The 26,808-nt window shown below is 37.8% G+C and overlaps 1 protein-coding gene across 1 annotated transcript in view; it reads left to right on the top strand.

Moving 5' to 3' along the window:
- The window catches only part of CFAP54 (cilia and flagella associated protein 54), a gene marked incomplete at both ends in the record, with an annotated part of 221,081 nt that extends 195,195 nt beyond the window's left edge, over positions 1-25,886 (top strand). The window contains 3 exon segments of the mRNA XM_084254923.1: positions 3,047-3,066; positions 4,126-4,200; positions 25,767-25,886. Of these exon segments, the coding sequence (XP_084111049.1) occupies positions 3,047-3,066; positions 4,126-4,200; positions 25,767-25,886 (215 nt within the window).
- Positions 25,887-26,808: the final 922 nt, after the last annotated feature.

The raw sequence follows: 26,808 nt of genomic DNA, 5'->3' as shown, positions 1-26,808 counted from the left end.
CTAGTATCTGTTTAGGTGACTCAACAAATTAGTTCACAAACTTTGGAAGCTGGAAATGAGTCACATGTAATTTTGTTTTTTCCCAGTATACTAACCAATATTTATACAAAGAAGCCGCTAGATCCTGGGTTTTATCAAATAAATCCCATTGACTAAATCTGCCAGTATATTGTCATGACAACCTTCACTTGGAGCTAATTAGAAGTTAACTAGGACACTTGAAGAGATCAATTCTGGTCTGGACTTGGACAGAATTTCATAACCTTTGTAATCTAATATATTTATTTCTATCATAGTATAGATTTTTGGTGGTTTACTGACTATAAGGATTCCAGAAAATATGTCTATGGTTGACATAGGGGTTAGTGGATCATGTTCCTTTTCTCATTCCATTACTTTTCTCTCTGCCTTCCTCTCCTCCCCTCCCCTGCCCACCCCCAAACCTTATTGTCTGAAATAAGCCAAGAACTTCAGAACATAGATATTAATTTACGCTGTATTGGGAAAGCTGCAGAACAGGCATTCCAGTCACTTCTGGCTTGAAAATCTTGCATGTCCTTTTCCTTAAAATGAATAACACTGGCTCAGAATGACTGAGTTGTTTTTACCTGTCATTCACAGAATTAAGGGTATCTACAGGTGCATTATCAGGTGCTTTAAAGCATATGAAAGATTTATACATTCCTGATTTCAAACACCTTTTAAAAAATGATAGTTTACTGGTGTGGAAGGCTTAAAATATATTAACCAAGTCACCTAAGCTTAGTTCAACAAACATTTTTTAATGGAAATGAATATGGGTTATACAGGGCAATAAAAATTAGGATAACAGTCACACACTAATTCTCTCACAAGCCAACATATCCCAATTATTAAAGCATTATAAAAATAGAGCAAAATGCAATTGGACTTTAGCTATCTAATTCTTAAAGGAACTATCATGTGCAAAATGTTATGAGTTTGGGGAAATAGAAATGTATAGGAATCAATACAACTAGGTCTCTATCATAGAGGACATTAATCTTGTATGAGTATGGACATAGATAATCAGGTGTAATTTGAGTGAACTTGGCCATCTGGTGGGGCTCTCTTAGCAAAGTGGGATATTCAAAGAAATAGCAGTCTGGAGAACACTTGTTTCAGACTGAGCACACAGTAAGAGGTGTGATGTGAAGTCATGGAACTGAAAGTTGTGTCAGGGGACAATGACACATCAGCTTCAGTAGGTGTATGGATTAGATGTAGTGGGAGATGGGATTGGAGAGATGGGTGGAAATGAGTGCTTCCTCCTCTCTGATCTTACCACATTATTCTGTGACAGTCTGTCTCCTATTCCTCCCACTAGACCATGAGCTCCTTAAGGCTTCTCTTTCTGCCTGTTCATCTCCTGTTGCCACTCCAAGGCACTTAAGCTGCATCAATACAGGCTGAATGAATAAATGATGAATGAGCTTTGTTCTGCAGGAAAGGGCCATGGAAAAGCAAGGTTGAGTGTGTAGGGATAGGAGAAGGTGGAGGCAACACCTGGAAGGGCATCTCTTGATCTACCCTGCAGCTTACTAAGGCCCCTGATGGCATGTTAAGGAGGGATCAGGGAAGCAAGAGTTTGGAGGATAAAAAAGAATTTTGGAAACCTAGTCCATATTATAGATGAAAGATGATGTGGATTTCAACTAAGTCAAAGAGTGGACTTTGTTATTCTTGAAATAACTCAGATGGTAATCCCTTAGAGAATCAATGGATACTCCTATTTAAGGGGAAAATGCTAGAGATTGAGGAAGGGACATTTCATGCTCACCCAGCACCCTGGTCCTAGTAACACCCCTCCAGTGACCTCTAACAGGTTGGGGTTGAGGAGAGCTCAGCACTTTGCCTATCTTCATTTCTGTTGTAGCTGTCCCGTGAAGCCTCTCACAAGCCAACATGGAGCCAGCCAGTTTCAGGTGTGTGTTTGTGCTTCATCACAGATGATGCCAAAGAAAGAGAATGTTGTGGAGGTGAAATTTCTGTCTGATGAATGTTGAGATAGGCAGTCAAAGGCATTTTTCAGGTAACATGCAGTCTTCATCTGTTACCTGAAAGGATTAATTATACAGTAGCACTTTGCACAGTCTCTCTTGATGAAATCATGACAGTAAGTCATCAGGGCTATTACTCAAACCTTTTAGGTAGAAAGAAAATATACCTCAACCAGTTCCATGAACTCATTTAAATACAGAAATATAGACAAATAAGAGGGGATGCATTCTCCTCTGTCTAGCAAAGTGCTTCAGGAGCTTGAAAAGTTCATCAGAGGAAGTTGGTATCCCCTGGTTAAGGGCAGGGGTGTCCTGCCTGTTCTCCATGGAAGCTGGTCATCTTCCGGTCGCTGTCACTTCCTGCCCAAACAATTTGAGTAACCTCCTCACTGTTTTCTCTTTTCCCATTCCAGATCACCTTAAACTTCACCCAGAATTAGCTTTTTAAAACAATTAGATCAGTCCAAGACCTGTCCATTTCCTATCCAACAAAATACGAATTCCTTATTTTGACATGTCCTGTTGTAAGTTTACCTTTCCAGACTTATTCCTCTCTACTCTCCCCTGGCTTCCCAACACACAGTAAAGACCCTATTAGTCTCTGATGTGCCTTGAATGGCCACAGTTTCCTTACTTAGATGGCTCCATCCACTTGGTGTTCCCTTGTTCTCCCCCCCAACTTCCTGCCAGTTGAAATCCTACTACTCTTCCAAGTCTCTGTTCAGATGACCTTCATCTGTCTTCTTTGTTTGTTGCACCTGTAATTACCCTCCACCACCTCTAGGTTTCTAGAACACTTAGAACACTTCCCACGTTCTGACCATGTTCTACTTGGTATTTTATGTAAGAGTGTACAAATCTTTCTTTTTCAGTTATTGTCAGCTTTATGAGAATAGGGTTTGTCTCTTCATTTTTGTGTTCCACAGCACCTCATATAAGATTTGGAATATACTAAATTGAATTGAATTGGCAATAACTTTGGAATTCTAAAATCCAATCTCTGTGTTCATGAATTTATTTAAATTTAGACATAGTATGGATTGGGGCTGTGAGTTCAATTGTCTGCTTCTTTATTTTGAGGTTTAATGAGAATTGGTGAGTTGTAATTTAAAATCAATGTACTTTTATCATTTTCATATTTCTAAATAAGAGAAAATTGTTACGGGATGTTGGCAGCATTGTGAAGTAGGTACAGTTGATCTCTGACAGCCTTACAGCCTTTCCTGCTTCAATACTAAGTAAAGAATAACTACTTACACTAGTTCAATTAAAATAGATTTGCTAGGGAGGCAGTAATTGTCAGAGCGTAAGGAGTAGGGTCATAGATAGCCAAGGTATGGAAATAAAATACATTGGGTCTCACAGAAAATGGAACTAGAAATTTGGGAGCCAACTGAGCCAAAGTTGCTCAGTCCCACAGGGTGCATGAGCTCTCACTTGTCTCTGTTTTTCTTCCTCTTCCTCATCTTACATCTGGCCCAAAGGTTTCCTTCTCCAACTTCTTATCGAGACCCCTCAGCTTATATTGATGCTAGCTCTCTTCTGTTGTCCTTTCTTATATAAAATCACAGTGATAGAGAATCTCATTGATGGAATCCTGTGTATGGATAAATCCTTCTTGATTCTTGCTCCATCTTGATGCTCACAAGTAAATATTGTTGTGTCTGTGCAATAGACAACATATGATAGCAACTCTCTTCCTCTTCATGTCTTCTTTTTCATTTCTTTTCCAAATTCCCAAACCTTCTCTGCTTAAGTCCCTTTCTGGAATCTTAATTTTTTTTATTCCAGGACACTCTTCTTAAAAGAAAAGTGATTTTCCAAAATCTTACTTTGGTTTGAATTACTTTACCTGTTATGCTTCTGTAGCATATGAATTTTAATTATGGATTTGAGGGAAAGAACACTAAAATAATATATTACCCATAATTAAATCATATCTTTTGTGACTATTTTACACCCTTTCAAATCTCTGCATCCCTTTAAGTTTCATTCCCAGAATTATGGCCTGGCAATGATGTCAGAAAAACAAATGAAGTAAATATAAGTAAATGTTTAATAGCTTACCAATAAGCTCAACCTAACTATATTGGCTTCTTATTTCTAGTGCATGATTATTGAATGTTGCTCTGAAATAAATGCCCTGTTTCAGAGTGATGGAGAGACAACACTGCTAACTGAGGTATGTGTCTTTTAAAACTCTATCTGATTCACTCACCAGTATTATTGTTGCTATGGAAATGGAAATACAGAAAACATCTATTATGAAAGTATCAAGGGCCTAACCTTCCTTAATTAATGTGAAAAAGTGATAAACATGAGTTTAAATCAGCATGTTATTTGGGTTAAAAATATTCTTTGTTAGGAAAATGAGCTAGTACAAAAACCAGGAAAAAGATGATTTAAAAATCACCTCTAACCTACTATTCAGAGAAGAGCCACTATTAAAATTTTGGAGAATATCTCAAATTTTCTCCTTGTATACATAAACATCCGAATTATTAGACCACTGGGGTCATACTTTACATGGATTCTGCATTTCTTTTCATTTACCAATAATGCTATGGAGACATTTTCATGTGAAAAGTCTATTTAAGTCTATTTGATCATATCTAACGACTGTAAAATTATCTCTTTTATGTATTTGTTGCTTTCTGTATTTAACTACATCTTTGTTCATGGATCGTGAGGTTGATAGATTTTAGTACATACATATTTCACCCTTCTGCTTTATCTCTTCAGAGTTATTTTTAGAAATAAGATTTTAGAATAAAAAAGAATATATACTTTAAAGTGGTAAATATATATCATATAATGTCTACTATTTTAATCATTTTTAAGTGTACACTTCAGCAGCCAGTATATTCACAGTATTGCACAGTCACCTCCATCATCCATCTCTAGAACTTGTTCACCATCCGAAACAACAAACTTGTATACATAACTCCTTCCCCAGCTCCTTGTAACCAGTTCTATTTTACTATTTGGCTATATTGTAGGTACTCCATATAATGGATCTTATAATATCAGTCCTTTTGTGATGCATATTTCTTTCAGCACTATACTTTCAAAGATCATCCTTGTTGTAGTAATTACTAGCACTGCATTCCTTTTTAAGGCTAAATAAGATTCCATGGTATGGATATATTGCATTTGTCATCCTCTGTGATGCACATTTGAGTTGTTTTTTTTTTTAAAGATTTATTTATTTATGCATACAAGAACTGGGGTACAAGCCAGAGATGCGGGGGGTGAGAGGATCCACCAGAGACAGAGTGGGGAACAGAACAGGCAGACTGACTGAAATACACTGCTGAGGGGAGCAGCAGGCAAGACAGGAGAGGTTTGCTGCACCATGTGGGTTTCTCCCTGGCCAGCCTAGGATCGAACTTGTGCTACAGAGGCTGCAAATTGCTTCGTAGTGCGGTGCTTAACCCCTTGCGCCACCAGGGGGGCCCCCTCAGTTGTTTATCCCTTTTGGCAGTTGTGAGTAATGGGTCTATAAAGATGGGTGTCCACATATCTGACTCCTTGCTTTCAGTTATTTTGAGTATAGACCTAGGAGTGGACTAGGTTGGTCATTTAGTAATTCCATGTTCAGCTTTTTGAGGAATCCCCAAATTGTTTTCTTATGCAGTTGTACCATTTTGCATTCCCACTAGCAATGTGCAAGGGTTTTAATTTCTCTGTATCAGTCAATGCTGATTATTTTCTACTTTTTCACATATTGGTCATCTTAATGGGTATAAAGTTATACCTTGTGATTTTGATTTGCATTTCACTAATAATTAATTGAGTATTTTTTCTTATGCTTTTTGGATGTCTGTATATCTTCTTCTGAGAAATTTCTTGTCAAACCCTTGCTGATTTTTGAATTGACATATATTACGTATACAATTGCAAAATGCTCTCCAGAAATATTGTGCTATTTTTCTTCCCCTAGCAGCGGTGAAAGGAACAGATGAAAGGAACAGTTTATCCATGCATTCATCTACCCTAGTTCTTCTCCCTGATCTCCTTTTCCTCTTCCTCTCTTCTTCTGTTGTAGTGTGACAAGTGAAAAAGGACATTTTCAGTTTTTTTATTTTTGTAATTGATAGGATGAAGTGTAATTCATAGGTTTGTGGGCAGCCTTTTTTCTCCTTTTGTGAAGTGATTTTCATTCATTTAGTCAATCAACAAATATTTAGAGTGAACTGTGTATCAGAAAATTTAGAGTGAACTGTGTGTCAGAAATCCTTTGCAGGTTATGTAGAGCAAACCAAACAAACAAAAAGGGAAGGAAGCTGCCATTTTGTGGAGAGAAATAATAAATCAATAAGCAAAGAGATTTCCAATTTTGTTAGTGGTTATGAAGGAAAAATCAGTAATATGTTAGAGGAAGACATAGCTTATGAACCTCTGGTCTGCTGCCTGAGTTGTAAATAAAGTTTTGTTGGAACACAACTATTTCACTCTTTACAGAAAAAAATTTACTGATCCCTGTGACAGAAAGTGACAGGGAATGGGACAACAGTTTATATTAAGTGATGAGGGAAGACCTCTCATAGAGATGACATTTGAAGTAAGAGCTGAAATGCTACATTATGTTCCTCCCACTAGATTATCAGTTTCTTGGGGGAGGCTAGTGGTAGGGACAATGATATCTTAATTTTTTAACTCTTACATCACTTAGTTGCTATTTCTTGAATTGTTTCCTTTCAGTTTTAAGTAACTGAAATTTAATATTTGCTTTTTAAAAAATTCATTTGGCCATTCATGTCCTTTTAAAAATGAGGAACTTAAACTTTATTATGGACATATAAAGATTTACTGTGGCAGACAACTGATAATGAAATCAAGCTTAAATCTAATTTTGGTTAGATTTAAAACTGTGGTTAAAAATAGGTCACAAAGAAAGACTTTGTTAGTATGAAGCACATAATTCAGCAGTAATGTGCTTTGGCTTCTAACAGACCTATGTTAGAGTCCCAACCCTGAATCTTATTACTTGTATGATCTCAAGCAAGCTATTTAGCTTCTCTAAACCTCAGTTTTCTGATAAGTAAAATGGATAATAAATGTCAATCTCTCACAGTTGTGAGGACTGCAGCAAATAATGTATATTTGGCATAGGACTCAGTGCAAATAAATGCTTAGCAAATACTAGTTATTCATCATCATCCTTATGTGAATCCTGTTTGTGTGTGTGAATTTTCCATGTTAATTAACTTCAAAAAATTTGGGGATATAAATTCGTTTTGAAACATTAATAGACAAAGAGAGGGGAAGTGCTAAGGTTAGCAAATCCAAAAATCATTGTCTTTGTCGGCAGTACAAGTCATGGTTGAATCCTGGAGGACTTTGTACAGTGTGCAGCATCCCAGCATGAGATCCAGAGGCTAAAGAGCCCCTGGTCCAAGAGAAGGGGCCTCCTAATTCAGCCCATCCATACACTTCCCCGGAAATCAAGACTAACCAGTGTTAGGATGGGACCTGGGCTTTTATAAACTTGTTCCAAGAAGTAAGATGTTAGACAAGCAAAATTACATGGCTTAGTGAAGCCATTTTTTTCACCGAGATGAGATCTTGCTGTGCAATTTGCTTCCTTACTGAACATACCTATTACAAATTGCTTTTGCTTGTATGGCCTCCTCCTAATTAAAATAAACATTACCCCACATGGCTGGTGACAAAAAGAGACTGAGAATAGTAAGGAGGTGAAGGAAGAGAATGGAGTGCTCCATGCTAACCCTCTTAGTGATTAATTACAGAGTCTAAATGACCATTAAGTCTAATTTTTGGTGTGCCAACAATAAAGCATTCCTTTCATTGCTGACATAGGCTCAAATTATTGTAGTTTCCAAGTTGTCAGGTAGGATTCAAACAAGAGGCCAAAAATGTTCTTTCTGTTCTTCTGAGACTGCTTTAGTGCAACTGCCTACTCTTCTGTAATCACTGACTTCTGACAGCATGCAGAACATTGGTGTAGATGCTTTTGCTCCTATAAACAGCATAAAGTTCCAGCAGTCAGCTCACTGAAATATTGTCATATTGTTTTATATGATGCAAATACATTAATATAATCAGTGTGTGTGTGTGTGTCTGTGTGTGTGTGTATGAATTGATCTAGTTTCAATACCTGAGGGAAGGTCCTGTATTTCCAAAGTACCAATAATAAAGTAAACCAGTGTTACCACAATAAAAAAGTAAATACAAGTAAGTGGGTAAAAAAATGACTTGATATGGAGCAAAGGCTCCTAGATGTAGGTCCTGTTTCTTTTTAATTTTTCATTCTTCTACAATTTTTCCTAGTTTTATTGATTTGCCACTAACTGACATAATTATATAATCAGATCCTAGTTCAAAGTTGGAAAAGGCTATTCTAGGTTAAGAAATAAAATGTTATACAAGAAGAAAGCAGAGTCATTTTTGATGGCTTCATGAGTTAAGTGGGATTTTTTTTTAGTTTGGGATTTTGAGCTAGATCTAGCACAGGACCTGACAAACAATAATGAAAACATCATTTAAAGTGCCAAGACTGCAACTCATGGCAATAATATTAATATTTAATATGTATGGAGCACATGGCCTGTGCAGACACTGTTCAATGCTTTAATTACCTTGCCTCATTTAATATTACAAGAACCCATTTTAGAGATGAGGAAATGGATGCTTAGGGAAATGAAACAGCAGGCTCAGCCTCCCAACTGATATGTTGAAGAGACAAGGAGTCCAGTACAGTCCAATACATTTGGGATCTGCATCCTTATCTGAGCTACCCCCAGGAGTGTTTTATTAGAATAGAGAGCACAGATGCTCCAGGGTGTTGAGGCATCAGAAGTGAGAGAGCAAAGGTTGCAGGTGTGGGTTAATCTTTCACAGAATTTGGGTAAGAATTCTGGAAAAGGTAGGAGGAACAGTTGGAAGAGGTAGCGTGGGATAGGGGTAGTGGTAAGGGAAAAGAGTCAGAGGAGTAGAGGTTGCCTATCTGCAAGAGAGAAGGACAAACAGCAGAGCAAGGCATTAAGGAGAGGATCAGGGTAGAGGAATTTGACAGCACAGGGAAGATGATTGGCTGGAAGCAGAAGAAAGACACGTCTTTCTCTAAGTGTTGGTGTACTCGGTGTACTCAAGAAGGGTTTCAGTCAGTTTGTAAAAAAAGGATGGTAAAAGTTGGGACAGTTCACCTCCAGTTATTTTCACTCTCAATTAAGTAGAGGCAAACTTTTGTACTATTGGAGTGAGGTAGAGTTGGGGGCATGATTTTGAAGGGAGCCATGAGAAGCTTAAATATTCTGAGTCACCAGTGTGTGTCTCATGGTCTGTGGACAGACTTGAGAGCCAGCCTGCCTGGTTCTGAATCCCATTTCAGCTGTGCAAATAGCTACTTGTGTTACCTGAGGCCAGTTGTTTGACCATGTTTCAATTTCCCCGTATGTGAAACATGAATAAAATAGCACTTCCTTCACAGACTTGTGTGGATTAAGTGAGTTAATCCATGTAAAACTCTGAGAACAGTGAGCGCCTGGCACATACTAAACCAAATAGTTACTAGCGTTATCATCCAGGAGATGTGACATTCGCTGAAAACTAGACCCTCATAAGCAGATTCGTTTCCCCAAGGAGTGGCTGTAGCACAATAACATAATGCCTGAGATGGAGCCTCTGAGTGTATTCCCAAAGAGAGCCTGGGCGAATGCAAGTGTTTGGAATATCTACATGCATTGTTTTTCACCACATGCATTTCTCCATTACTATCTGTTCCAGTGACTGTGGTTATACACAAAGCTCCCCATATTTAGTGGCATAAGATGACCAAACATTCATTATGCTAAAGGATTCTGTGGTTCACACATTTGGAAAAGTAGTGGGAAAATTTGTCTCTGTTATCTTTTCCGAAGTTATCTGGGGCATTGGCTGGGAGACTTAGTGGTTTGAGGTGAACCAGCTGTTGGGGCTGCAATTCCCACAGGCTCAGAGGCTCATGTGGTTTGGTTCTCAATGCTGCTGGTTGACTGAGGGCCAGGAGTGCAGGTCGGGCTGTGGGCCAGAATGTGTCATGTGACATCTCTGGCTGGTTGGGCCATGGAGAAACAGGTGGCTGGGTTTTGTTCCAGAGAGCTCCCTGAGAGGACCAGGCAGAAGCTCTATCACCATTTGTGCACTAATTTTGGAAGTTATAGAATGTCTTTCTTCACAAGTTCCAACTCCACCCTGAGTCAAGGCTGGACATAGACTCTGAATCTTGATGGAAGGTGTGCTGGCCTCAAATTATAAGAAGGGCATGTGAGTTGGGAGCTACTGTGGCAGCCATTTTGGGCACATGCAATCTGCCATGTCATCCAGCAAAGCATCCCAACTTCTAGGCCTGTTCCTCCTCCAAGCAATGGCTGTTCCTGCCAACCTGCGTAGGCAATTTTTAAAATTACTCACCCATTCTCCCCAATATGTTAGAAGTTTCTGAGTGTGTTTCTACCCAGAGGATAAAGGATAAACTAGGCGAATTCTCCAAGCACCCCTTGAAACAACCTGTGCAATCTTTTTGAATGTTGACTAGGGCTTCATGCACCCCTGTTCCTATGGAACAGCTTCCACTTTACTTTTATTTAGGATGCTAAATGCTACAGGGGAATGCTGGGCTCTTTAACTTCCTCAGACTAATATTATTACATTACTCTATGCCTCTTGGTTTCTTTTTAACAAAAAATCCCCCAAATGGTACCAATAGTGATGCTTTCTTTAAACTCTCAGTTACAGAATTGGGCACAAGGTGTAGAAGTTGTTTATTAGGTATTAAAAATTAATTTTATTAAATTAACTTCTCTTGGTTAAGTTGAGAGTTACAGATTTTCATAATTTTTTTTTGTACCAACCAAGAGCTGTCTGAATAGATTTTATGGGCATCTAGAATTACATCTTGCTTTTGTGAGACATTATCATTCTGTCCTCAAATGAAGAGTCTCCTTTGTATGTAAGTTCATGAGACATCCACTTAATATTCTTATATTCTTTTGAAGACAATGCCGGATGACATCAGTTCCACACTGCTTTTAAAACACAGCTCTGACTTTGATTCCATCCTCTCTCTGCTCACTTCTAACTGTCAAATTTGGCTAAGAGAAAAAGAAAGCCCTTAAGAAAAGGCCAGGCTATTAATGTGCTCTTCAAAATGCTAAGAAAAGGCTAAGCTGTTTATAACGTTTTCAAAATGCTTGTCTCTGGGAGATTCGCCAGCACTGGTGTCAAGGTGAAAGACACTCTTGTTCATCAAGGAACCGAGGGCTTTTGTGTTATCTGAGCTCCAAGTACTGGTTCCGCTTTTGTTCAGTGTACAATTTGGGGGGATAATGATACTTGGATATAATTTAAACTAAAATATAATCATGAACCTAATATTGTGTATTTACTGTCAAAGTGGTTGGGAGTGTACTCACTGAGAAAGCCAGCCTGGTTCATTCAGGATAGGTCTGTGTTTCAGAATCGAAGGAACAATTTCCTGAAGTTCAGTCACTTAGTGTAACTTTAAAGCAGAGATGCGAGGCAAGGGTATCATTAACAAATCTGTTCATTGCTTTCTATTTTGCTAAAAATTGAGTTAAATGCTTAGTTTCATTTACTTCATTCATGCTGCTAAGCAGTCTCGTCTTGATTTAAAAACTGGACCCCCTAATGCTGTGACTATAGGTTCATTTCAGGAAGATGTGGATTTTTGCCTCCTATAGCTGAGTCAATTGGCCAGCCTTTGGAAAGTCCCTTGACTAATGTATCTTATGTTTAAATAAATCTACAAAGAAAAGGAGTAGGTGTGGATGTACCCATTTCTGTTGTTTACTTTGGACACTAGCTATTTGAGATTTTTGCTTTTATCTTACCTGTATCTCAGCTTTTATCCTACCTGTATCTCAGAATACCATCAAGTCCTTTTTTCTCTACCACCTGTGACAGCATGATATGGTGGGGGGAATTCTCAGCACAAGGTGTAGTCCCAGTTTTGCCCTGTGAACAGGTTACTAACCGTTAAAGACCTAAGGTCTTGGAAGGAATGTGTCTCAGTGGATAAAACCATGATTTAGTCCTGGGTTCCACCACCTATTGACTATGTCATCCAGAGCAAGTCACTTTACTCCTCTGTGCCTCATCTGTATTTTAGTGATGGCTACTCCTTGTGTAGGATTGCATCGGAAGCAAAATGCAGCATATTTCATGTGGTGCTAGTGAAATGCCACTGGTAGGAAAGCAATAGCTTATGGCCAACCTTCCTTTTCCTGGCCTTAAAATAATTCAAGATGAGTCATTTCTTCATTGGACCATTAGCACCTCTCCTCATTGGTGGCTTTTGGCTGCCAAGATGTTAATTTTCAAAACAGTAAATGGACATTTAACAGATACGTTCTTAATAATAGTTTTCAATCATTCTTTTTATAAGTACACATTTTTCAATACAGTCATAAGCTCACATGCAGCTTTAAGAAATTATCATGTAATTCAAAGCTATCAATAGAACTCACAAAAAGAATACTGACATTAACAGAGGCAGGATACAGAACAACCTTTTTTATTTTATATAATTTTTACATAATTTTTCATTTTTGCACAATGTATGCATTTTCATCTTGGTTATATTCCCCATACAATTTAACCCCACCCCTTATTTTGAGCCTAATCCCTCCTCTACCTCTCCCTCTCCCTGTAGTGTGTCTCTGGTTTATAGTTGTTTGTTGATTTTGATTTTTACTTTATTATAATTAGTCTTTTTCCTGGTCCCTTATTTAGGTTTTCTAAATTCCTGTTATGAGTGAGGTCATTTGGTATTTTTCTTTTTCTTTCTGGCTTTTTTCTCTGAGCATGATCCCTTAAATAATCCATTCAAAAAATGGGCAGAAGAGCTAAAAAGGAGCTTCTCCAAAGAGGAAATGTAAACAGTCAACAAGCATATGAAAAAATGTTCAGCATCACTCGTAATCAGGGAAATGCAAATCAAAACTACCATGAGATACCATCTTACACCAGTGAGAATGGCACATATTAAAAAAACTAGCAACAACAAATGTTGGGGAGGATGTGGCATAAAAGGAACTCTCCTGCACTGCTCGTGGGAGTGCAAATTGGTCCAACCACTATGGAGAGCTGTGCAGAGATTCCTCAACCTGCTAAAGATGGAGCTTCCTTATGATCCAGCAATTCTACTCCTAGCTATTTATCCAAAGGACACAGAAACATTAATTCCGAAGGGCACCTGCACCCCTATGTTTATAGCAGCATATTTACAATAGCTAAGCTTTGGCAACCACCAAATGCCCAAAAATATAGGATACAGAACAACTTTAAGGGCCCCTTTGGTAGTTTTTTTACTACCATCTCCTTCTCCCTGACCCCTGCTAATTACTAACCTCTTCTCCATTTCTATCATTTCAAGAATGTTACATCCATGAAACTACACAGTTTGATATCTTTTCTTTTCATTCAGCATAATTCCTGGGACAGCCTGTAAATTATGCTTTTGATGAGCCAAAAAATTTTATGAATATTGAGTTTTATTTTGGCCACAGAATTCTCATCAGACAAGAGTGCAGGGTGCACACTAGCGTGCCGTGCCTGATGAGTGTTCAAGGAGGCTCAGAGCCGCCTTCCTTTTCACCCACTGTCAGCTCTCACTCTTCCTCTTCCTCTTGCTCTTTCTCCTCTCTCTTGCCTCCTCTTCTTTGCTTTCTCTTATTAGTATTTGACAGGCAAAAGCTGATTGTTCACGTTACAAATACTAAAAGGAATTCAATGAAACAACTTATGTGAAATTGCTTTGTAAATGGCGAACTCTGTTAGACTTCCTATCAGAAATCATGGTCAGCATGGGCCACTTTCTAAGAGGGATTTGCAGCTGCTTGCAGTGGACGCGGATGTGAAGGGAGAAGTCAGCATGAGCAGTGTTTCTGTCCACATTCTGCTCGTGGGGTCTGCCCTCCAGTCTGCGCTTGCAGTGGGAGCTGCTAACTAACAAAGCCGGCTCTGCTTTGATTCCAGGCAACAAAGTCTCGTGAACGAACGCAAACTTCAGTTCATGTTCTTTATAAAGCCTTTGCTCTGAAAATGAGCTTCCTGTTTCTAGTTGACAGGCATTCAACCCCACAAGCTCCTTCATAAAAAAGCATCAAGAAAGGCTGAGCATTGTTCAAACTCTGGCCTTTTCATTTCTGTATCCCAGGTCAAAAGCCCATAGGCAGACATGACCCAGCCCTTCAGGAGGGAACCCAGCTTTGGCAAATGTAGTTACAGCAGTTATTCCTATAACTTTGCTGCCGAGGTTCAAAGCCCTAACCTTTAAGTGTAGTTAAACCCTTACTCTGATGGTATTTCCCCCAATTTAGAAATACGAGGAGGGGATAAGCTTGCCAGAGCTTGTGAGTGAGTCAGGCTAGGCTAGGCTGTGCTGTCTTAACAAATAAACAGTGGATCTCAGTGTCTATAAAGGTTTACATCTTTCTCAAGCATAGTTCAGTGATGGGTGGGCAACTCTCCCTCATCTTGTAACAGTGCTGTCTGGACGACGTGGCCTCCAAGGTAACTACCACCTCCAAGATCACAGGCCTCTCACAGGGATAGAGAGGGCTGGGGGCTTGCATAGGCTGTTTTTAAGCTTTAAGTATTTTGCCCAAGATGGTCTCAATGTATATGTGTTAATTTGGAAGAGTAGTTAATATACTTTCCTTTTCTTTTCAAAAGTGTCTGACTTTAGTGCCTCCCCTGGTGGCGCAGTGGTTGAGCGCTGGGCTGCGAGGCTGCCCGCAAGCCTCTGCAGTGCCGGTTCCATCCCTGGCTGCCAGCGAGGTTCTCACACACACACACACACACACACACACAAAAGTGTCTGACTTTAGGCAATAAATTAGGGTGACAGCTTGGAATGGGAATGGTTATGGTATTTTGTCCTTGTATCCTATTGGTCTCAACCTAATGTACAAGAATATAGAGAATTATAGAAGAACAAGTTTATATTTTAGTGAACACCAATACCTTCTGGCATAATAGGCAGAAATGCCATGAATTTTTTAACAGAAATGATTCAATAACTTAATGACTAAAACTCAGTTGAGCAGTTATGATATAAATGTAGTGGTCTTATTAACTAAGCCATCTTATTTAATCACCCACTGTGATAGACAGGTTCATGGCCCCCCAGCAATCTTACATGACTTTGCAGATGTGATGAAGTTAAGGATATCAGCGTTGAGATTATCCTGGATAATCCAGGTGGGCCATGAATGCAGTCACAAGTGTCCTCATAGGAGAATGTTGGAGGGAGGCCTAACAACAGAAAAGGGGAAGACAGTGTAATGATGGGAGTGAAATTCTTTGAAGGAGAAAAAAAAAAGGTGCAAGACAAGGAATGCAGGAGGCCTCTAGAAGCTAAAAAAGGCAGTGACAATTCTCCCCTTCGACCCTCTGGAAGGAACCAGCCCTTTAGACACCTTGATTTAGTATAATGAAAATGACTTCAGGTTTCTTATCTCTGGGACTGTAAGAGAATATATTTCTGCTATTGTAAGCCACTAAGTTTGCAGTAAATTTGTTTACAGCAGTAAGAAATTAATACATACATGCATTCTGAATTGACATGTTTGACCTTAGGTTTCTGTTTCTAGTTCAGGCAGGTACTATTACTATCCTTATTTTTCTTTTTTTTTTAAGATTTTTATTTATGCATACAAGAGCTGGGGTACAGGTCAGAGGTGTGGAGAGGTAAGAGGGTTCACCAGAGACAGAGTGGGGAGCAGAACAGATGGATTGACTGAAACACACTGCTGAGGGGAACAGTGGGCAAGATATGAGAGATCTGCTGTGCCATGTGGGTCAGCTCCCTGGCCAGGGATTGAACTCATCCTGCAGTGGCTGCGGATATCTTCATAGTGCTGACACTTAACCCTTTGAGCCACTAGGGAGACCCCTCCTTATTTTTCATGAGAGATATTGAAGCCTGAAAACTTAAAAGGATTTGCCCAAGGTTCCATAATTAGTTAATCAGAGCCAGGATTCATACCCAGGTAGCCCGGCCCTTAGGACACACTCCTAACTGCTCTCTGCCTGCCTCTTCCCTACTGCCCAGCTCATTGCAGCCGCCCCACCCTCTCTCACCTGACTTCCTTTTCCTGCCCCTCCCATGGGCTCAGCACACTGGACACCAACATTTTCATACTTTCAATTTTGGGAATGTTATGGAAGGTTCTATGACTTCCATAGGGAGTTTCTCAAATAAAACTAGATTCCAGGGGAAATTATTGAGTTCCTCATATCTAAGTTTACAACAAAGAATTATTTGAAGGGAGATATTATTTCTGAATCTTCTTCCTACTCCTTAGTTTCTAACTCTCTTCCTCATACTCTAGAATGGGGATGTTCCTAAGGGTAATCAAATAAAACAATTAATAGAAATGATACTGAGAAAGTATTAAGCTTGTTTTACCATGACCCAGGAAAGAATCATGAGGAAATTTGGTATAAGAATTCTTGGTTATTACTATCAGTCTCCCCTTATCATGCATTAGTTATACACCAATATGCAGTTTGCATAACATCTGTATAGTTAACCATTGAATTAAATATGTATCCCTGTCCTGTCCCTGCACTGAGTCACACAGATCTCCCCTTAAGGAGTGAAGAATTCATTTTACCAGTTCTGGAAATGTGCTGATTAACACAGCTCTTGACCCTCTTCCAGGAATTGCTCTTGATTAAAGTCCTCTTTGTCAGGGAAGTATACTTCCAATTGTTGGTTTACATGGGGGTGCAGAGATCTGACCTCTCCATGTGATTTGGGACAGATCCAAGGGGCCATTCCAGCTTCAGATCTTCCCATGTTGTGACTGAATCACAGCCCATCTTCTCTTTCTACCTAATCCAGTCTCTTTCTACCTAATCCACCCCATGGGTGTGGATCCCAAGAGCATCCCTCACTAGATTTCTGAAAACTAAGTTCATCTCACTGCCTGCTTCCCAGGAAGTTGAACTGCAGTGATAAGTTAAAAAATAAAAAATGAAGACCCCTGACTAGTGATGAATACCAAAGGGTGCTCAATGAATCTTTCTTTATTGGAAATAGAAGAGTTTTAAAGAGAACTTGGAACATGCTTTCTGGTTTAATGTTTATTTGCTAATGTGGAAGTCAGGGGAAAACATCATACATATGTTCACCCACTCAAGATTAAAAATACATTCTACAATATGACCCATAGTTCAATCGCATTTTCTTTTGACCTCCATTTTAACAGTTAATTTACAAGCGAAATAAACTCTTTGCAGCAAGACTCCAGCCCGTATCCAATCCTCAATAAGTGCAGGCTTCCTTTCTCAGAGAAATTATTTTTCCAGAGCATAAAAACAAGGACTTGGCAAAGCTTTAAAACCATTTTCTGAAAATGAAGCCAATGATGTAAAGTGAAATGTAATCATGTATAAGTACTATATCAGGATTTCTACTTTCACAGCTCCCAAGAGAATAAGGAGCAGACATTCAGTTTTACAGTACATTGAATATACAGCCATTTCTGTTAAATCCAAGAAAACTTTTTCCTTTAACTCTATCCCCGAACCTTTGCTTATAAACACTGAACCATCGGCTAAGAATGCTCATCTAATCTTCATTCTACTCACTTCGTTGCAGGCTGGATAACTCATGCTTCCTGTTCTTATTAGAGCTTTTGATATCTTAAAGGGTATTTGCCCTGTTTGAGACCCTTTATTAGTTCTCTGTATGGTGAAAAATACTTTCCTGGAGAGAGCGAGCAGCTGTTCTTTCTGCACAATAGGGTGTCAGATTTCAAAGACTCTTTTCTCTAGGCCTTAGAGTCCTGAGTAGTCAGAATAAGTCAGGATATGTACAGCTGAAACTTTCACTCTTTTAAGGGGCTCTTGTAGTCTTAAAGGATTGTTTTCTCAAATAGAACCCTGCAAGAGGCATACGTCCATAATGCAGATATCACTGCCAGTCCTAACATTTCTCATCAACAGTGCCTTGGCCAGGCCGAGGTGGGGTAGGAAGGGCAATGTGTGCACATAGATTCCAAGGTGATGGTGGAGGACAGACAATACTACAGGCCCCAAAGGGATGTACTACTAGCCACTGCCCTAATTTATATAATATCAGACATGATGTTTTGTGGTTTTTCCGGACACCAAAAGTTTCTACGATTCTCTGACCCCATCAATTCAACTCAATTCTGACACTATTGCCAGAGTTAGCATGGACTCCACAAACCAAGGGTTCAGTCTTGCAAGACTGCCCCCAAGGTCAGATGCCAACTGCAAATGAGGTTTCCAGGCTACTGACATTTCTGCCCAGCAGACCTGTTGGGAGTTTCCTTGATGCCAGCATAAGTTCAATAACGCATTAGAACTGAAGAAAGTCATTAACTTAAAATTATCAGTTTAGTAGTAAGGAAATATGGCAGAACAGCTCACATTGCAGAGAGTTACAGAGTAAGATATGGACATCCAGCCCTCTCTGGGTGTGCCACCTTCTCAGCACATTCATGTGCTTACCAACCAAGAAACTCCTCCCAAGCCCACCTTTCTAGTGTTTTCATTATGAAGGCACAGTTGATTATAACATTGCTGTCATGACAGAAGTCATTTCCAGCCCCTCTTCTCTCCCCAGGGCTTGGGGCAAAGGGTGAGCTTTTTGACCCTCTAATCACAGAGTTGCTTTTCCTGGCACGGAGTCCCATCCTAAACCTACCTAGGCACTGTGCAGGCCCATGAGTCAATCTATTAGCATACAAAAAAAAGCAATTTCCAAGGGTTTTAGGAGCTCTATGCTAGTGACCTGGACAAAAACCAAATATTTGTTTTTCATTATGCCACAGCTGTAAACTATGAATATAATGTAAGCTGTTTTTTCAAACATACATCCCAGTGAATGTAGTCTCAATATAATGCCCTCCTGTAGATGCTCTTCGTGTATATCAATAAAAGGGACTTGTTCAAAGCATTTTTGATATCTACTTCAATGTGAGAAAGGAGAGAGGGCCCCTTATGTGACTGAAACATTTTTTGACTGAGTTGAAGCATTTGATTTCCTGTATAGAAGGGGCAACATATCTTAGAATCATCCTTTATCTAAAGGATCATCTAAAGGAGAATTTTGCTAGAGCACTCAAGGAAAAAACAACCATCTCCAGGCCTGTGGTTGTAGTGATGATGATGGGGATGGTCATGTAAGAAGACTCTACCCTATTCTAAGAGTAACATTTGATCCAGTTCCCAGCATAGCTGCTGTCTCTCCTCTATCCTGACTTTCACTTTTTATTTTCTTGTTCTCTGACAATTGTCTTTATAACAATGTTTTTCTTTAAAATTTAATTTAACAAAACTGCTATCTTACCAAGATGACCCGTTGATCTCATATTATGTAAAAAAAACAAAACAAAACAAAAAAAAACAGACAAAAGTTAGAGTGGTGAAAAGATGATCTTGTTCTCAGCAAAGTGTGAAATCGTCTGTGGTCTGGTGGAGTGGTGTTCAAGCTCTTCTAAGCTCCCTAAGAGTTGAGAGCTCTATCTATTAGACTGGGAAGGATCGTATCAATTACTGTTGGTATTGGGATTCTCTTAATCATATTAATACATTGAAACCAAAAATACCCGGTTCTGTCCCATCTGGAACTTTTATTAGATGGGCCATCAGTCATTCATGATACAAATTGTTAAGTAAGCTATTATCATGTTTTCCTTTTGATTTCAAATGGATGTTTTTCCCCACTCTGAAAAAAATGCAATAAATCATCGATTTCAAAGACTCAACTGATATATATTAAGAAGAGTTAGAAAACATGGTCAAAAATGTTTACATGAGAATGCTGTGGGAAAACAGTATGGGCGTTCCTACCTGAAGTTATTAAAAACATTTTTCCATGGCTGTTACTCTCTGTGTTTTAAAGCTCTTGAAAGGAAGAAAGTCAAATCCATCCATATCACAAGGCTTTCGGTGTCCCACTTATCAAGTGCAAGAGAAGGCAAACCTAATTGATTACTGGTAATTTGGCTTTCCTCCTTTTTTACTTGGTCATTAACACTTGAAAAGGTAACTGACACTGTGTTGAGAAGCAAGAAGAGGTCTCAGAGTAGGTGCTCAATAAAAACTCATTAGATGAGAAAAATCATAGATACTATGACACTGTAAGATTTTTCTTTCTATCAAGGACAATTATTGGAACAAAAGAACAGAAGTAATAAAATCTTTCATTATGACAGAATCTAGTTTCCATGCAGAAGCTCATATAAAATACAGCATTGGCAAATAACTTTTAACTCTCAGTGGTTTTCAAAACTCCTCAAAACAAGTTCAAGTCCGGGCAAGATATTAATGAAGCTCTTCAGTATTCCCCAAGTTGATTAACTTCCTTTACCTTCCTCCTACTATCTCAGACTTTTATCTTCTCTACACAGGCAAAAGCATCACCATGTCTTTAATATTGCTCAACAAATCATAAACAACTTCAACTGATTTGCAGTCTGCCACCTGCCAAGTTGTTTTCTTCCTTTCTCTCTACAAAGCCTTTCCTAATCAAGGAAAAGAAAGCAGAATTCCCTAGTATCTTACCCTGGACAATTTGGACTCAAAACTATTTATGAAAAAAAAGAAAAAATTAAAGACTACTGTTTGATTTCATTTTTTGCCAATCTTGTTTCCACTGAATAATAAAGAGAGAAATTCAATAAATTTTCCTGAAGCTTAACTTTACTTGAGAAATTTCCTACAGCAGGCCTAGAACCTCCCTTATCTTTCCAAAAGCTGAAGCTGGAAATGTGTCCACTAAGCCCTTGGGAGGGGCAGGAGAAGGAAGTCAGTTGGGAGAGGATGGGGCAGCTGCACTGAGCAGAGGCACTGCATGGTTGACTGACAGCTGGGCAGTAGGGGAGAGGCAGGCAGAGAACTGTTAGGAGTGTGTCCTGAGGGCCAGGCTGCCTGGGTATGAATCCTTGCTCTGATTAACTAACTATGGAACCTTGGGCAAGTCCCTTCAAGTGTCCACACATCAGGGGTGTGTTCTCATTGTAAAAATTTGTGTGGTCTCACTGCCCAGGTAAATAATGATTGAATAGATAAGGTCAAGAAACATGTCTAAAGAAATACTTTTACCTTTTAACACTATCATTTCATTTGAAATCTTGTAAATTTTATTTTATTTTTTAAATCTTGAATTCTCTGAGAAGAAACTTTAACTCTCACTTCCTCAGGCATATTCAGAAACTTTTAACACTTATAGCTCTGATATAATGCATGAAATAAAGTAAGCATTTTCACCTAATTCGACATTCTTTTCTAAATTGGACTTAAGATTTTGATGATAGTGGCGTTGTTATTTTTTGGTTCAATAAAAAATTTTATCTCATAAACGGCCTGGAACATGTTTAAATGGTTCCTTTCTATTTATAATTTAAATAGAAGTTTCAGGAATAATAAAACTCAGTAGGACATCTGTGAATCAACATTACTTTGAAAATTTTGCTTATTTCAATTTGTCAAAAGAACATAATCGGTAACATAAATATTAAGAAATAATAAAATAGAAAGAATAAAATTATATTTGTAAGTGATATAATTGTAAAACCAAAACCCAGTAGTTACTTGAAATGCTTAGAATTAATAGAATCTGATAAAACACCTGATACAAGAATTAGTAATTTGAAATTCCATCACAATAATAAAACTATAAAATGCCTAGAAATAAATTTTAAAAAGTAACACAAGACGTAGGTAAGGAAAAGGTGTAGCTTTAGTAGTAGACAATTTTATAATGCCACTCATTAAATGAACTTCTTTTACCCTGAATTGAAAAGTAAATTAATCATATGTTAAAAGACACTTTTTTTCATTTCTCATAATCATTACATGGGGAATTCTTAGCCACTAAAGTAAAGGAAGGAAAATAAAAAGATATAAGTGCAGGAAAGAAAGGAATCAAATTCTCATTCACACATACAGAAAATCCAAAATAGCATTGAGATAAATTCTAACAATGAGTAAGTGGATGTAACTAAGTTACTCTATATAATACCAATGTACCAATATATACTTTTTCTATGTAGCAGAGCACATAGTTAAAAATGAAAATGTAAATGATATCCCTTACAGTAGCTGAAAAATTACATAAAAATGCAAAGGACCTAGAACAGCCAAGATCATCTTAAAAAAGAAGCTGATACACATGTCTAGTTCTCCAGGCGAACAAAAGCTACAATAATACGGTGGAATTGGAACAAGCACAGCCATAGACCAATGGAAAGAAATGGAGTCCAGGAAGAGATTTGCATGGATCCAGTCCCATGCTTTATGGCAGAGGTGACTCTTCAGGGAGGAAGAATCAATCTTTTTAGCAAATGAATCTAGGGCAAATGGATAGCTGTATAGAAAAATATGCATTTCAATTTCTACCTGACAATATATACAAAATCAATTCCAAATTGATTGTAGAACTCAGTGTGAAAGATAGGCAATAAGGTTTCTAGAGGAAACCATAGGAGTCTGTATTCATGATGTTGGTAATGGCAGAACTTTCATAATAAGACCTAAGAACAAATACCGATCATAAAGTAAAAGACAAATAAATTGGAATATATTTTAAGATACAACTAAGATAGTGAAATGTCAAGCTAGAGTGGCAGAAAATATTTACATATACTCAAAAAAGGACTAGTTTCTAGATTATATTAAGAATGCCTGTATATATTAGTGTGAAAAAATAATGACCATTTATTAATTGACTCATTATTAATTGGACCAAAGACCTATGCTTAAACAAGGAGACATAAGCATATTTTCAATATTATTATTATTATTATTTTTCAGGGACATAACATAAAAAAATTGAAGAAACATTGATTTATACCATTAGATAAGGTATTGGGTGTATATCATTTTAAATCAACATCTTTATGTACTACACTATGTTCATCATTAAAAGAGGGATATGACATTTAAAACATGAAGAGATATCAAAAAATTCAACAGAATGGAAAATTAAGAAGTAAAATGATTGAAGTTTGTGAAATGTAGAATAACTGAATCGGGTGTAATTGGCCAATCATTTTAGAAAGCTGTTTGGTAGAAACAGCTTAAAGATTAACATGTGTATTACCAAAGATCTAGCAAATTCAACTTTTATGTATAAACCTAACATAAATAATGTACATATGGGTACCAAAAGGCTTCTTTATTCATAACAGCAAAATAATTGAAACAAAGTTTACAAATAAAAATTTGAAATACCCTAACTGCCCTAGCATCTGGAAAATGAATAGTGATGCAGTCATAGAGTGGAAACTACACATCAATGAAAATGAACTGTCATCATACTCAACAGCATGGGGGAAGATGAAGAATTTAATGTTGAACAAAACAGCCAGACACAGAAGGGTACATATTTTATGATTCTACTTACATGCAATTAAAACACACACACACACACACACACACCCCAACTTAGACTAAACTCTTAGTGTAGAAGTTAGAGTGGTGGTTTCTTTGTTGGAAGGAGGGAGCACCAGAGGGACTTCTTTGGTAAATTTCATGTTCTATCTTTTGATGTGGGTGTGGCTGTGAAAATATTTTCATTTTGCAAAAATTAATTATCAAGTTATATATATATGATTTCTCCTTTTTCCATCTGTATGTTATACTTCCAAATTATTTAAGGAATGGTGTTCATCAATAGGAAACTAGACTACTGTGTGATAACATGATAGCGATAGTTGGAATTTGAAGCTGCTTGGAGGTTTTGAAATGCATGTGTGGCTAGAAAGGGAGGAATAATACAAGGGTGGGTTCTAACATTTTAGGGTGATTTGTCTTATCTTGAGGAAGAACAAGATTTAATTATTCCTGGAAGACAGTTGTTTTTATTTTATCATCCTATTCCAAAACTTTCACTTGTGGTCTCCATAAATAAACTCAGCAATTAATCTTCATCCTTTGACAAATGGTCATTTGCTTCTGCAGGTTCATTGTCAAGGATCAGAAGCCAATGTCTTCTGCTTGTCACTAGTATATAAATCACGTCATGAAAATCCTTCTAATGTTATGTAAAACTAGCCTGGTCACTTTGTTTTCTATCTTTAATATGAGAAGAATTTTTGAATAAAAGAGATAACAAGAAATGTTAAAAAAGTGAAAATGTAAATACTCTTTGACTAAACCAACCACCTTGGAGAACCAGTAGTATGGAAATAAAAACACCTATACCCAAGGTGCTATATCTATACATCTATATCTTGTTATCTCTCTATATAGATAGAGATAGATCTATCTCTATATTGATATAGATATAGATATAGATATAGATATGTATCGAGAGAGAGAGAGAGAGAGAGAGAGAGAGAGAGAGAGAAGTATATACAAAAGCTAGGTACAACCTCTATAGAGAATGATCGAATAAATCAGGAAAATCTCATGCATTGTTATGTAGCTATTAAAAATAATGTGTTCAATGGTGGTAATAATATGTAGCTTTTATTGAGCTCTCATTGTGTGCTAGCTGTGTTTTTCCTGTTTTATGTGTATAAATTCATTCCATCCTTGTTACAACAATTTGATTTAGAAACTATTATTATTTCCATTTTATAGATGAGAAAATTAAAGTTCATACAGATCAGATATTTTCCCCAACCTCACATAGCTGGTATGTGGTCAGGTCTAAATTTGAATGAGACAGTCTTACTGCAGAATGCAAGCTCGTAACCTCCCCGTGGTTATTCTGCTTCCCTGAATTGATTGGGGATGGGTTCCTCTTACATATTAGAAATTGAAAAAGGAAATAATGGAAACCTAGTTATTCTTTTTTCAAAAAGGAAAGAAAAGAACAAACCCACATGAATATACATTTGCATAAAGATTTTTAAAGTTTTAGAAGGATTCAGAAACTGGTAATACTGATTACTCCAGGATTGAGCAAGAAATCACAGTATAGTTTGTTTTTATTTCCACCTCTTCGATATTTGAAGTTATAGAAAGTGCTGGAATAATTCTGTCATTTTTTAATCCAATAAAAAGAAGAAAAATACAAAACAGTCTCCATCTTTAGGTTCAGTGTGCTTTCTTGAGAATAAAAGTTTAATTTAACAAGCAGACAAATTAAGACATCTAATTTTTTTTTTTGACCAGGATTTGGGTATGTTCAATGGGGTCATTCTCCATGTTGCCTGCCCATTCATTTTTATAAAGGCCTGAATCTGCAGGAAGTGGGTCCCCAGTCAATATATGTTTTCTTCTTGTCTTTCTGATGCTTCTCCAGATCAGATAATGGAGCAATAGTCACACAGCAGTGTATAGTTTTGATTTTTCTTTTTTTTTTTGACTACACCATCCTCAGTGTGGCAACCTGCTCTTTCAGAGAGTGAGCTCAAACATAATTTGCTTCGTTGCAACAGCATTTAAACTCTAGAGCAGGAGGGAGACTTGTCAACCAGGTGACCTGTTATGGACAAAGGCATCTCCGTAGGAATAGGGCTAAGAGCCCTACATTTAAAATCACGTGTAATCATCCCACACATACAAATAATCCACATCTGCAGGAATATCTTCTCCTTAATAGAATAGTCTATGACTCTTAATAGGATATAAAATGACATATGTGATGTTTCGGTAGTATACAAATGTGAAACTTTGTGTCTTACCTTAGGTAAGAGTTTAATAGCTTCCATTGTCTTACAGTATTTGTGCTGACAGATCTTTATGTCTATCAATGGTGCATTTCATGAATACTTTTGTGCTTTTTCTCAGGTCCCATTTGATATCTCGCTGCCATCAATACTCAATCTTGAGAGACTTTTTGATCTTGCTAATGGTTGTATCATATCAGAAGGAAGCCTTTTCAACTGGATAGTGTCGATTATTCCCTGAACATCCTTTGCATATTAACCCTACATGGTATCTCATTGTTGTTGTTTTTCTTGGTTGATAGTAAGTTTTGGGAAGTGTCCTTTTATAACAAACAAAATAAAATTGTTTTCTTACTCAAGACAAATTTCTTTAAAAATGACCATTTTAATTAATGTTTTAAATTATTATTAGAATGAAATGAAAATGCAATTGCATATTAAAATTATCTTACAGGGCTATTCATAGAAAATGTGCTTGTGCCCTATGACATTACTTTTCCATTTACATAGTTGTTTGGGTTGTCTTTAAATGTGTCTTTATGGGAAGACTGGATTACGTGAGTGTTTCTCAACAGAGGGCAGATTTGACTTTCCGGTGACATTTGGCATTGATTGATGCGATATTTGATGTCTTCACGAGGAGAGTGGCTTCTGGTGGCGAGAAACCAGGGATGCTGTTAAATAGTCTTTGATGGGGGTGCTGGGGAGGAAAGGCTCTGCTGTATATAATCTTGCCCAAAATATCAATAACACCAAGTATGATTAAACCTGGATTAAACCTGGATTAAACTCTGGATTAAACCTCAATATGTGGTTGGTTCAACTTTAGGAGTTTGTTTATATGGCTTGAGAGGAAATCTTCAGCAAATAAGATCTTTTGCATTTTGTACTTCTTTTTTTTTTTAAGATTTATTTATTTATTTATACAAGAACTGGGGTACAGGCCATATGTGCGGGAGGATGAGAGGACTCACCAGAGACAGAGCGGGGAGCAGAACAGGCAGACTGACAAAACACACTGCTGAGGGGAGCAGCGGGCGAGACAGGAGAGGTCTGCAGTACCATGTGGGACCCTCTCCAGCCAGCCGGGATCGAACCAGCACTGCAGAGGCTAAGGACAGCTTCACAGCACAGTGCTCAACCACCGCCTGCACCACCAGCGG

The sequence above is a fragment of the Talpa europaea genome, assembly GCF_964194135.1.
Source record: "Talpa europaea genome assembly, chromosome: 15".
NCBI lineage: Eukaryota > Metazoa > Chordata > Mammalia > Eulipotyphla > Talpidae > Talpa > Talpa europaea.
This window is presented reverse-complemented; position numbering and strand designations above follow the sequence as displayed.